General features: G+C 41.0%; 1 protein-coding gene across 6 annotated transcripts in view; it reads left to right on the forward strand.

The window, feature by feature from the left end:
- Positions 1 to 13,982, forward strand: part of LOC126272806 (nucleosome-remodeling factor subunit NURF301) — a 282,822-nt gene that overhangs the window by 34,216 nt on the left and 234,624 nt on the right. For all 6 annotated transcript variants that reach the window (XM_049976036.1, XM_049976004.1, XM_049976012.1 and 3 more), the window contains exons 3-7: positions 802 to 923; positions 8,217 to 8,425; positions 8,831 to 9,030; positions 9,554 to 9,695; positions 12,114 to 12,218. In XM_049976036.1, coding sequence (XP_049831993.1) covers positions 802 to 923; positions 8,217 to 8,425; positions 8,831 to 9,030; positions 9,554 to 9,695; positions 12,114 to 12,218 — 778 coding nt within the window. The remainder of the gene's footprint in view (positions 1 to 801; positions 924 to 8,216; positions 8,426 to 8,830; positions 9,031 to 9,553; positions 9,696 to 12,113; positions 12,219 to 13,982) is intronic.

A 13,982-nucleotide genomic window follows, 5' to 3' on the forward strand; every position in this document is an offset into this window, starting at 1 on the left:
AGGACATCAGTTATCTATCATCATGCCAAGAAATGAGAGACCCACTTCTCATGATCCTTCCCATCCCTCCTGAACTGGTATTCTGCTGCCCTCCCAACCTACAGAGCGTTGTGGTCCATATCCTTGCCATTCCCACTCCCAGCCTCTTGCCACAGAGGTCATGTACCTGCGGAAGACCCAGGTGCAAAACTGCCCAGTTTACCAATGTAGCATATCCTCCTCTAGGCTTGTCACAGGTGTATCCTATTCTATCAGATGCAGAGCAGCCAACGGCCTTGCCTTGTTGAATACACTGGTTCTTAACAGCTCAGTGAAATCAAACAGCTGAGCCAAATTTGTATTTCCATTTTCAGACTAATTAATGCGGAAGTGAAGGTACACCATTAATAGAAATAATTTGATCTTTTTATTTGCTGAATTGATTGTTGCTGGAATTTCTTTTTGCTTTTGACTACTGGACAAGTGACACTCGCATGAGCTGCATTATTTTAAGCTTACTATGTTCTGAGAAGAATCTGTACGTGAAAATCCTTCAGAAGGTGGAGAACTTGTTAGACTGTTTATTTTGCATGTTTGTGAATTGCACATGATCTTCATTTACCCTAATCATAATTAAGTATGAAACATTACTTCTTCTTAATTTGAAGGTATTGGGAATGAAACAGCTATTGTGTACTTTCCAGAATATTTTAGAATTACTTTCTGGAGTTTGGTAAACATGATTCACTTCTACTTCAATTGAACTGAAGATTGTTTTTTATAATGATAGGTAACACCAACATAATTTTATGTTATCTATAGGTGTCTGGCGTGACGGATTGCATACCTGATGTTGAAAAGACAGGAAACTTGTGCAGACAAGAACATCTGGGATTTGATCGGCATGGACGGAAGTATTGGTTTTTGGCTAGACGGATATTCGTGTAAGTATTATATTGGTGTGGTTTTTTTTCCTTCTCTCTCTCTCTCTCTCTCTCTCTCTCTCTCTCTCTCTCTCTCTCTCTCTCTCTCTCTCTCTCGTCCTCCTCCACTAGAAGTAGTCCTTCTCTGTCTGTGGCTAATACCACTGTTTAGTGTATTGAACATCCACAGCAGAGTAAAATTAGGAAAAATCAGACAGTCATTGGAAACAGGTTGGTGGTGGTGCGTAGACACATGTAACAGCACAAGAACGTCACTAGCTTTAAAACTGCCATTATTTTACCAGTTAAACAAGAAGTATTCTCTGTTGTCATAGTATGTCTACGAATTGCCCACAGTCCGTTTCAGGTGTGTGGTTCCTTTTCTTAGTTTTGTTTGTTTTGTCCAGCATGTTGTAATACAAGCAACCACAATAATTATCAGGATGTGCTCTTTGGTGTAGTGGCTACTACACAGGGAGAAAACATGGAGCAGTTAAAGAATTACTTTATTCACAGGCGATAAAAGTAATCTAATAACAGCAAATCCAAAGCAGAGTCCAGTTGAAGAACCAGGTAGTTCATGCCCAGAGCACTAGATGATGATGAATGTTAACAGTCCAGTGGATGAAGTAAGTGCTGGAGCGTTGTCAGCAGCCTAAATAAGCCGCTTTAGTTTATGTCGTTGCCAATAGGGCTTTGTGTGCATTGATGCGCGCAGCTTTCATCGCCGGCTTGCGACAAGGTGGCAGGTGCTGTTCCTGGTGGTCAGCTCCAGTGACAAATGCCACGGAATAGCGGGTGAGCCTCAGTGATGTAGCATGCTGGGAGTGTGATGGAATGGTGCTGTGCTGTCTGTGCAGCAATGTGTACATTATGCACACACTATGTGGCAGCTGTGAAAGGCAGTGATAGCTTCTGCTCGAGGTGCCACTTCTGGAGAAGAGGAGGCCTAGTAATGTCTGCTATGTGGTGATGTGTAAGGGTTACCGCATCCATCCCTCATCGGGGGAGTCACGACTGGTCATCAGCTGTAAAATATGCGAGACCTGAGGTGCCGGTAGTCCCTCACAGACATGACATCCATATCATTGCTGAGTACTGATGATTCTACCGGCTCACTGTATGCTGGCTGGAGGCTGTAGGTCTGGAAGATGCCCTGATAGGAGCAGCCATTGCGTGGACAGAGACTGGGCAGCTCATAACTGGGCATCTACTGCGTCTCTGCTGGTGGTGATGCCACTTCTGCATCAGTTTTCCCAGAGACACAGTGTAGCAAGCAAACCACAGGTGCTGCCTGGAAAGATGCTCGTGGTGGGGGGTCCTAGGCAGTATAGCACGCCTTACTGTGGCTGGAAATTATTTGGTGTGGATCCCGTTGGCTGTTGGACAATGGTAGGTAGGCCCTTGGCTGGTGACAGATTTTTGATTCCTGGAAAATGTTTCATCCGTGTTGCTTTTGTTAGAAGATGTGGGTGGTGCAGAGTGTTGAAAAGTAGTGAGGGTAGGGGGCTCCATGTGCTCCAGGATGGATGTTACTGGAGGTGAGTAGAAAGGTGCATGAGAGGAATCGGCCTCTGGGGAAGGTGGGACATCGGCTGGAGGAGATGGTGGTGGCGACTGCCCAGTGACGTGCAGGTGTTGTTGGTTGAGATTTTGGATGAGTTGCCTGTCAGCTCCTTTCAGCAGAAACACCTTGCATCCCTATTGCTGCTGGATGAGCACCAGGCCCCTGTCCAAATGCTTGTGCCCAGACCTTGGTGCCCAGTCAGAACTACAGTGCTTGCGGTGCTGGTGCTGGTGCTGGTGCCAGTGTCGAGTGTAGGACTGGCATCAGCAGGTGAAGCAGCCTGCAAGGCTAGCAGTCATGAAGAAGTTCTGCTAAACTCTTTGTCTCCCATGGGCATGGCTCTGTAAAAACTTAAAAATCGAGTTAAAGCATTTTCCAAGGAACTGTCTCCGATGCACTTCTGTATATGTGTTTTGAATGTTCACATCAGTCGCTCAGCTTCAGCATTGGATTGTGAATGAAGATGGAGCTCTAATGCGCTGGATGCCATTCATGGCAAAGAAGTTTCTGGAGGTTTATGAAGTAAACAGGGGGTTGAAAGTCTGGGGAAGGTCTTCAAATAAAAACATTTTGATAAGGTCTTAATGTTATTTCTTCCAGTTGTGGAAGTTGGGCGAACTACACATCGCGAGTAGGAATATGCTAATTTGTTCCCAGAAAGGGGTCCAGAAAGTCTAAGTGGGCCTGTGCCCATGGTTGTGTGCAGTGTAGGCCATATAGAAAAAGTTTTTTTTGGGCTTTCTGTTTGATGCATGTGTTGCATGACTGGACCAGTTGTTCTGTTTAATTGTCAGCACCTGGCGAATATACATATCATTGTGCCAGTGTTTTACTCCTAGATATCCCCCAGTGGCCGTAATGCAGAAGCTGTAGAATGTTGTTGTGTAATGATAGGGGTATGACTATTTGTGGTGATGCGTGTTCTGTAGCTAGCAGCCCTACTCCATTAACCAAAATCAATCACTTTCATATCTGAAAATGTTGGTATAGTGGATCCTCTTTCCATTCTGGCAGCTTCTCTGTCAAAGCACGTAGAATGTTGAGATGAACATTGAGATGAGGTCTGTACCCATGGCAGCTGCTGTGTGCATGCCTGTACTTGTGAATGTGTCTGTTGTTAACAATGCTTTCTCATCTAGATGGAAACATAAAACATCTTTTTTGTTGTATGACAGATTGGGACCTGTTGGTAGCTGAGAGGAGCATCTGCTTTTGTGTGTTTGTCTGGGGTATGAAAATGAATTTCATAATTAAATCTGCAATAAGAAAAGTGTAAAGTATGAGCCGTTTTATTTAGTGGCCTTGATGAGGGGCTGTACGGTGATGTGAGTAGCTCATGGTCTGTTATAAGATGAAATTTCACTCTGTACAAAAAGTGTGAAATTTCTTGAGTGCATATATAATGCCTCAAGTTTCTTTTTCAACTTGTGACTAATTCTATTGGACAGCTCTCAATGTCTTGGAAGTGTAAGTTATTGACCCTTCAGTCCTGTCAGAATACAGATATGCTAAGATGGCACTAGTCCAGTAGTCTGAGGTGTCAGTCACAACTGTGAACTGTTTGTAGACTGAAACGTAGCTAAACACAAGGCTGAGCAAAGGCAGACTTCCCAAGTTTGAAATGGGTGTCACAGTCCTGTGTCCACACAAATGGTGTACGTTTCTTGCTTAGTTGGTTCAATTGTTGAGCAATTTTTAAGCATTTGGGACAAATGTACAGAGTTATTACAAATGATTGAAGCGTTTTCACAATGCTTTGCACACACATACAAAAACTCAAAAAGTTCTTTTTAGGCATTCACAAATGTTCGATATGTGCCCCTTTAGTGATGTGGCAGACAGCAAGCCGATTATCGAGTTCCTCCCACACTCGGCGCAGCAAGTCCCCATCAATGAGTTCGAACGCATCGTTGATGCGAGCTCGCAGTTCTGACACGTTTCTTGGTAGAGTGAGTTTAAACACTGAATCTTTCCCGTAACCCCACAGAAAGAAATCGCATGGGATTAAGTCGGGAGAGCGTGGAGGCCATGACATGAATTGCTGATCATGATCTCCACCACGACCGATCCATTGGTTTTCCAATCTCCTGTTTAAGAAATGCCGAACATCATGATGGAAGTGCGGTGGAGCACCATCCTGTTGAAAGATGAAGTCGGCGCTGTCGGTCTCCAGTTGTGGCATGAGCCAATTTTCCAGCATATCCAGATACACGTGTCCTGTAACGTTTTTTTTCGCAGACGGAAAAGGGGCCGTAAACTTTAAACCATGAGATTGCACAAAACATGTTAACTTTTGGTGAATTGCGAATTTGCTTCACGAATGCGTGAGGATTCTCTACCGCCCATATTCGCACATTGTGTCTGTTCACTTCACCATTAAGAAGAAATGTTGCTTCATCACTGAAAACGGGTTTCGCACTGAACGCATCCTCTTCCATGAGCTGTTGCAACCGTGCCGAAAATTCAAAGCGTTTGACTTTGTCATCGGGTGTCAGGGCTTGTAGCAATTGTAAACGGTAAGGCTTCTGCTTTAGGCTTTTCCGTAAGATTTTCCAAACCGTCAACTGTGGTACGTTTAGCTCCCTGCTTGCTTTATTCGTCGACCTCCGCGGGCTACGCGTGAAACTTGGCGTTTAACCGTTTCTTCGCTCACTGCAGGCCGACCCGTTGATTTCCCCTTACAGAGGCATCCAGAAGCTTTAAACTGTGCCTACCATTGCCGAATGGAGTTAGCAGTTGGTGGATCTTTGTTGAACTTCGTCCTGAAGTGTCGTTGCACTGTTATGACTGACTGTTGTGAGTGCATTTCAAGCATGACATACGCTTTCTCGGCTCACTGCGCTCTCGAGTGCTCTGGCGGCAGAAACCTGCAGTGCGGCTTCAGCCGAACAAAACTTTATGAGTTTTTCTATGTATCTGTAGTGTGTCGTGACCATATGTCAATGAATGGAGCTACAGTGAATTTATGAAATCGCTTCAGTCATTTGTAATAGCCCTGTATTGTAAAAGGAAACTTTCCTAGAAAAGATATCAGTTCTTTCGTTGACCATGGTAGTGCTATGATCACTTCTATGTTAGTGATCATTGGTTTGATGCATGCATGTAAAATTGTGTGTCCCAAATATTCAGTTGATGGCTGAAAAAACTTAGATTTTGTAAGTTATACTTCAATCTTGCTTCTTGAAGTGTTTGGAATAGCGTTTGCAGATTCCATAGTTGCCACAGTGGAGATTCCCGTTACTACCATCATCAAGAATAATTTATACAGCATGAATAATCCTGCTGGAGGGACATCTGCAACTGACCATTGTAGCAGAGGTTGAAAATACCGCTTCAGTTGTAAGATTCTCTTTATTTTCCTGTGCTTAAACCATGACCGGTTTCGGGCTCTTACATGCACATCGTCAGGTGAGATACTGAAAATAAACAAGAGAACAAAGCTAATAATCATCCATTGTATTGTATGATGTCACTTTGGCACTGACTTAGATATTACCACACCTAGCCCGACTGCTGTTTTCTAAAATGTTGTATGAAGCTGCTTCTTTGTTTTCTCATATATACTACCGTGTGGAGGGGGGGGGGGGGGGGAGTTAGCTTCGGTCTCAAGTTTATTTTCAGTATCACACATGATGATAGGCATGTAAGAAACAGAAAACGGTCATGTTTTAAACATTGGAAAAGAAAAAGGACCTTAAAACTTAAGTGGTATTTTCAACCTCTAAGGTCTCTTTATTTTCCTGTGCTTAAACCATGACTGGTTTTGGGCTCTTACATGCCCATCATCAGGTGTGATACTGAAAATAAACAAGAGACCAAAGCTACTAATCATCCATTGTACTGTATGGTGTCACTTTGGCACTGACTTGGGTATTACCACACCTAGCCCGACCACTGTTTTCTAAAATGTTATATGGAACTACTTCTTTGTTTTCTCATATGTACTACTGTGTGTAAAAAAAAATTATTGTTAGCTTCAGTCTCATGTTTATTTTTAGTATCACACATGATGATAGAAAAAGAACCTTAAAACTGAAGTGGTATTTTCAACCTCTGTTGTGCAGCATGGTATATTTTGCGTCAGTTGCTCAAGAAATCTTTGAAACAGGGAAGTTGCAAGTAGGTGTCTACCAAGACTGTTTTTGAGAAATATCTCCCACCAGCTAGTTTGGCCATTAATTCTTCTGTATGTGTTGTTGGATATGAAATGATTTGAGTCTGTGCATTTACCATCATTTTGAAATTGCACGTAATCTTAATTTTCTTGACGGCTTCTTAATGACTACCAGTAGTGTTGCCAATTGACTAGATGCATTGGTTCAGTGACAGCCAAATTTGTTAGTCCATCAAATTCCTCCTTAACCTGTTTACGAAGGGCAGTGGAACAGTAAGCGCTTATGTCAGCCCATCTTTCTAATTGCTATCCTGCTGCTTGTGACACTTTGAAAGCATATGCTAGAGCTGTAACCTCTCCAAGTGGTGGGTCACCAAACTGTAAAGCCTGCTGTACAGCTTCTTTATCCAGGGCAGAATGAATAATCGTGTCCCTGACCATTTTGTCAATGTATAATTCCTTATGTTTTGAAGTTACAAAATGACACTTCTGTCAAAGTGTGGGTAGTTCTCCTGCCCATGCTCTGTAGGTCTGATTAGGATTTTACACTGATAAAACTCTACCCTAGACGAAATCATATGCTCATGTCGGGGCTAATTTACACGAAAATCTGTAAGTTTGCAGCTTAATCCATGACAAGAATAGAGCTTTTATAGGGTCAGCATACTTGGGAAGCTTCAAAGTGAGCTGCTTTTCATACAATTTCCCGTTCTCTGCTGATTCCTTGTATGGAGGGAATGGCAGCTGGTGGTGCTGCTGCTTTTTCATGAGTTCTGGCAAAATCTTTCCAACATGTAGAAGTTACTATAATTTGAAGACAATGTGCAACAGCTAAGCACTTATTTTATTTACATTACAAGTGTGATCACTGGGAGTAGTAATAGTAGTAGTGGTGGTGGTGGTGGTGGTGGTGGTGGTGGTGGTGGTGATGATAACGGTGCAGCAGACAAAGTGAGTGCTGGAACTTTAGCAGTGGCCAAATAAGCTGCCATAGTTCACATGGATGGTGATGGTGCCCCGTGTGCATCAGTGCATGCAACCTTCATTGCAGACTTGCGACAAGGGAGAAGGTGCTGTTTCTGGTGGTTGACTTCATGGCAAATGCCATGGAATAGTCGGAAAACCTTGATAATATAGAAAGGCGGACTGATGCTGTGCTATCTGTGCAGCAATGTGTAGACTGGGCACACTCCTTGTGACTGTCAGGATGGGTGGTGATAGCCTGTGCTGGAGATGCCACCGCTGGAGATCGAGATGCTTAGTAGTATCAGCCAAGTAGTAATTTGTAGGCATTTTTGCTCTCGGCACTGGTGCTATTGTTGTGGGCACCCCATTGCATTGTTGTAGAGTCTAGTAGGGTGAACTCCAATGCACTTAAAAAAAGCTTTCCTTCGAGGAAACAACCCTCTTTGTAATACGTAAATTTCTGATAGCTGTGATATCTAGTCACTAACTCAGATAGATGCCACCCATATCACTTATATTGCATTTCTAATTTTATTGTCATCTTAAATGGTAGTTACACAGAATTGTGATTTCTTTTTATAAGTTTTCTGTTTTCCTTTGCCTAACGAACATACAATATTTTTACTAATATTATTTATAGCATCTAGTGATGATATATTTTCCATAGAGAGAGTGAAGATGGTGAAACGTGGTACTACAGTACGCAATCCCAGCTTGAAGAACTCATGGAAAGTCTTGATAAAACACATATGGAAGCAGCCCTAGCACGGGAAATTAATGATTTTAAGGATGAGATAATTCGTCAGATGGAATTAACGGAGAAAATAACTAACCAAATGAAGGGCAACAAGAAATCATATCTTGATACAGAAAATGGTAAGAGAGAATTTAATTTGTCTTTTGTAAGCGTTTTTTGTCAAAAAGAAAGTTTTCTTTTTGTGTAAGAGTGTGTTCTTTTCTTAGTAATAACTTTAGGTTGCTTTATGTGGACAGTTATGAGGATTTGATCATCTGTATGATACACAATTGGATAGACAGTATTGTTGGTGAGATAATTTTTTATTTGTTCAAGCCACTTGAAATAATACAAATTAAATGCATGGTAAATAAGTTTTTATAAAGCAGGAAGAAGCAAGCAGTTTTATAAGATATGATAACAGTCATTGTTTGGCTGCTACAAACCTTAGGTGTTTACTCCTTAACTGAGCATTGCCTCTTGAGCAACTGAGGTAAGATGTAACATTTAGTTTGTTCTCTATCAACATATTACTTTCATTTCAGCTGCACTTGCAAAGATTCAGAAAGAAAGGTTAGAACGCAAGGTGAGGGAAGAGGAAGAACGCCGTGAAAAGGAGAGACAGGATGCAGAAGATCAAGTTCGTCGTATGCATGAGGATTTTGATGATTTTCATAATACCTCCTCAAGGATTTCATCAGATGACTTTAATGATCCAGCAGGAAAGATTTCGCCAATAACAGTTGTAAGTAACGTGTTGAAAAGAAAAATATTTTTACACGTAACTTCTGTTATGTAATTTGTTTTATGTTCATCTATCTAGTTTTTTCACTGTGAAATGGTCTTGCTCATAACTGTATTTCATAGATTACAATCTTTGAGAGAGAATTTGTGTGAGAATAGAGTACTGCCCGAGTAAGTGACTGGAGCCTTATGACTTGAATATGATAAATGGTGTGACTCATTGATAAGTTCCTTGTACTGAAAAATATCTTTACATATGCTGTCATCGAGTATTGGTTGGATTCTAGTTTTCTGAGTTTGTGATTCAGTGACTATTGTATCATATAGGTGACAATATTTGCATGTAATGATAATATGTAGCGCATGAAATCATATGAATGCTGCATAATGCTGTACTTAGCTCCTCCTCTTTTACTGCTCGACTGATGCAGTCACAGATTATCTGCCGTTAAAGGGCCATAGCGACATGATATTAATTAAAACAGTTCTGCAACACAAACTGATAATTTGGTGTATGATTACAGCAAACATCTGAGACAGTGACAAGCAGCACTACAACAACAATAGAAACGAAATATTCCCCAGGGGAAGGTGCAGAACATCTGTCTGAAGTTACGACAGTGACTACTACAGCAACTACAACTATGACATCGTCGACAGCTCAAGGTAATAAGAAACTGTCTTATGTACATTTTAATTGAGGGATATTTGCTGAAAGTAACTAGTGTTGTCATTAATGTATATTGTGAATATTGCCAATTTCAACTCAGTTTATTGCTCTTATCATGTAATTTTACATGCATGCTTATTTCAATTAAGTATGCAATATTTATGACATCTGTACAATGTTTAGTTCTTGTGCAATAAATAATTGAAAGTATTCCTGGGCTTTATGTACACCCTGTCCGTATAGACTGGTTGTTATTTTTTTTGCAGACATAATCAACTTGCTGCTTCCATGAAAGTTGATTGTCTATTCATAAACCTAAGAATTTAGAATCCGTACAGATTTTTGGTAGAATTTCATCAGTCACAGTATTTTGTCTGGTTGGACCACTTTTTAAAATGATTTACTTTTAGATTGTCTCTTTCAAAGTATGCTCTTGCCTTTTCAATAAAGTTATGTATCTCTTCGACTAGGCTGCTCTCACTGTCTGCACAGCAGACACCAGATGTATCATCTGTATACATAGTGATCAATTGCTTATTGTCAAGAGAACTTGGGAAATAATTTACATCTTGTATGAAAGGGACTGGACTTAAAGTGCTGCCCTGAGGAACACCAAAATGTCTATTTTATACACTTGACCTTCTCCTTTCTAGTGAAATGAAATGACCGTATGCCATTTATTGGCTGGGATATCCCCTTCGGGATTCAGCTGCCGTATTGCAAGTCTTTTTGGTGGACACCACTTCAGCAACTTGCATATCGATGATGAATGATACACAATACCCAGTCTCCTACCGGGAATCGAACCCCCCCCCCCCCCCCCCTTCTCCTCACTAGTATTTCTCCATTAGAGTATATAATCTCCATGCACTGTTGTCTACCCTTTAAATATGTTTCTAGCAACAGAGTACAAAAATGCTTGCATATGTGGTACAATGTGTGGGGAATAGGAAGGGTTTGTGACCAAATACTACTTTTGGGGATAATGGTTTATGTTAGATGTGCTGTTCCCCATCTGAGATCGTGACTTGAGGTAGCGCTAAGCTCTGGCATTGAATGTGGTTGAGTACTTCAAGACCTGTGTAACAAGAGGAGTACAGATGGTTCGCAGTGGGAATGTTTAAATGGTATCACTGGAGAAATTTAATGGAAAATCTGTCTTGGGCATTGTTGCACATGATATTGTCTTTGAAGGTCTTAGTAATGTTATTAGCTTCCCACTTGGCACTGGGCACCCACATGTGCTGCTGGGAAGGGACATTTTGAACTTGGATAGCTGACAGTTATAGAAATGGAAGTACTGTTGGTGTTCAGTGTATTTAGTATGAGCAAATGTTTTAAGTAGCCATATGAAATGTGTATATCAACATTAGGTAGTACCGTATTTACTCGAATTGAAGCCGCACCTTTTTTCCGGTTTTTGCAATTCAAAAAACTGCCTATGGCTTAGAATTGAGTGCTTACGCCGAAGTTCTGAAAAATGTTGGTAGGTGCCGCCACAACTAACTTCTGCCGTCGAATATATGTAGCGGTTTGGGGAATGGAGTGTCGCTCAACAAAAGAAGAGTCGAGGTCCTCCTCCGACAAATTGGTAAAATTTGGTGTTTCTTAAAGGAGTTTTTGGTAACTGTTTTGGAGTTCAGGGTAAAAACGTGTGTACAGAATGTGTGTGCCTGGGAAAATAATATGATTTGACCCAGATGTCCAGTGATTTCGAAGTATTTGTCTGGGGTCAGCAATTTATAAGTGTTTGTAGGCATACCTGGCATATTTAGCTTTCTTCATTATCGTAAATGGTACTCATACATTAATATACATCCAATGTATATTAATAAATAATAAGATGTCCATTTTAAGTTAAATGATATTTATTGGTTTAGATAGTGGGCTATTTGCTGCTATTATTCTTTTGTTAAAATGTGTTTGAAATACATTGCAACCTATATTTCTACATAATCATATTAAAAAAACATGATTGAATCTGTTGAAGTAACATATTCAGTGAGCTCTGACGTCATTTTATCCAGTGTAATATGATACTCCTTTGGGGGGAGGGGGGCTATAGCCCCCGTAGCCTCCCCTTGCCACTGCCCCTGCTTTTAATGGCATAAATTGTTTTTGCAGTGTGATTATTGAACAAGTCAGTTGCCCACCTGTTAGTTATGCAGATATTGTTTGTTTCTTGGCATTTACAATGGAAACAGTGTATTGGTTTGTGCATCATAGGAATTGCTATATCATAGGCATGGTTTACTGTAGCAAAATAAAGAACATCTACTTATTTGTATTAGTGTGCAGACAGTGTTTGCTGTTTCTGTTGTTCCACCCCCATCATAAAACGTAAATATCTATAAAATGTTTAATTTTCTATCTAAACTCCACCAAATGTTGAAACCAAGTATTTATGTTTTCAGTGAAAACTTCAACAAACTCAGTGCTATCAGATGCAGAAGACGATGATTTGGATTTGGATTCTGATAGAGAGGGTGACGAGTGCAGTACAAGGATAGGCAAAGATGGTGAGTTGTAACTGTACTCTGTCTCCAAAAGATCAAAATAAGGTCATCATACACCCATTTTTTTCTTGGTGAAATTTTAAGTTGTAGTCTCGTAAAATTTTTTTACATGTGAAGAAGAGGGATTGTGTGGGTATTTTTTCAACAACTCATACTCAGACCACAAGATGTAAAATTCATTAATGTGATTTCTAGATTAATTTACAATGACTAGGCCAGTGTTCAGTTGCTGAGAATGATTTTCCACAGAAAAACGTATGTTCTACGGCAGAGGGTTCATTGAACCACAATCATACTATCTCTCTACCATTCCACTCCGGAACAGCGCACGGGAAAAACGAACACCTAAACATTTCTGTTCGAGCTCTGATTTCTCTTATTTTATTTTGATGATCATTCCTACCTATGTTGGTTGGGCTCAACAATATATTTTTGCATTCGGAAGAGAAAGTTGGTGACTGAAATTTCGTAAATAGATCTCGCTGTGACGAGTAACGTCTTTGCTTTAATGACTTCCATCCCAACTCGTGTATCATATCTGCCACACTCTCTCCCCTATTACGTGATAATACAAAATGAGCTGCCCTTTTTTGTACCCTTTCAATGTCCTCCGTCAATACCAATTGGTAAGGATCCCACACCGCGCAGCAGTATTCTAACAGAGGACGAACGAGTGTAGTGTAAGCTGTCTCTTTAGTGGACGTTTTGCATCTTCTAAGTGTCCTGCCAATGAAACGCAACCTTTGGCTCGCCTTCCCCACAATATTATCTATGTGGTCTTTCCAACTGAAGTTGTTCGTAATTTTAACACCCAGGTACTTTGTTGAATTGACAACCTTGAGAATAGTACTATTTATCGAGTAATCGAATTCCAACGGATTTCTTTTTGAATTCATGTGGATCACCTCACACTTTTCGTTATTTAGCGTCAACTGCCACCTGCCACACCATACAGCAATATTTTCTAAATCGCTTTGCAACTGATACTGGTCTTGGGATGACCTTACTAGACAGTAAATTACAGCATCATCTGCGAACAACCTAAGAGAACTGCTCAGATTGTCACCCAGGTCATTTATATATATCAGGAACAGCAGAGGTCCCGGGATGCTTCCCTGTGGAACACCTGATATCACTTCAGTTTTACTCGATGATTTGCCGTCTATTACTACAAACTGCGACCTTCCTGACCAGAAATCACGAATCCAGTCGCACAACTGAGACAATACCCCATAGGCCCGCAGCTTGATTAGAAGTCGCTTGTGACGAACGGTGTCAAAAGCTTTCCAGAAATCTAGAAATACGGAAGCAACTTGAGATCCCCTGTTGATAGCGGCCATTACTTCGTGCGAATAAAGAGCTAGCTGCGTTGCACAAGAACAATGTTTTCTGAAACCATGCTGATTGCGTATCAATAGATCGTTCCCTTCGAGGTGATTCATAAAGTTTGAATACAGTATATGCTCCAAAACTCTACTGCAAACCGACGTCAATGATATAGGTCTGTAGTTCGATGGATTACTCCTACTACCCTTCTTAAACACTGGTGCGACCTGCGCAATTTTCCAATCTGTAGGTACATATCTATCGTTGAGGGAGCGGTTGTATATGATTGCTAAGTAGGGAGCTATTGTATCAGCATAATCTGAACGGAACCTAATCAGTATACAATCTGGACCTGAAGATCTGCCCGTATCGAGTGATTTGAGTTGCTCCGCAACCCCTAAGTTATCTACTTCTAAGAAACTCACGCTAGCAGCTGTTCGT

Source organism: Schistocerca gregaria, chromosome 1 (genome assembly GCF_023897955.1).
Source record: "Schistocerca gregaria isolate iqSchGreg1 chromosome 1, iqSchGreg1.2, whole genome shotgun sequence".
Classification (NCBI taxonomy): Eukaryota; Metazoa; Arthropoda; class Insecta; order Orthoptera; family Acrididae; genus Schistocerca; species Schistocerca gregaria.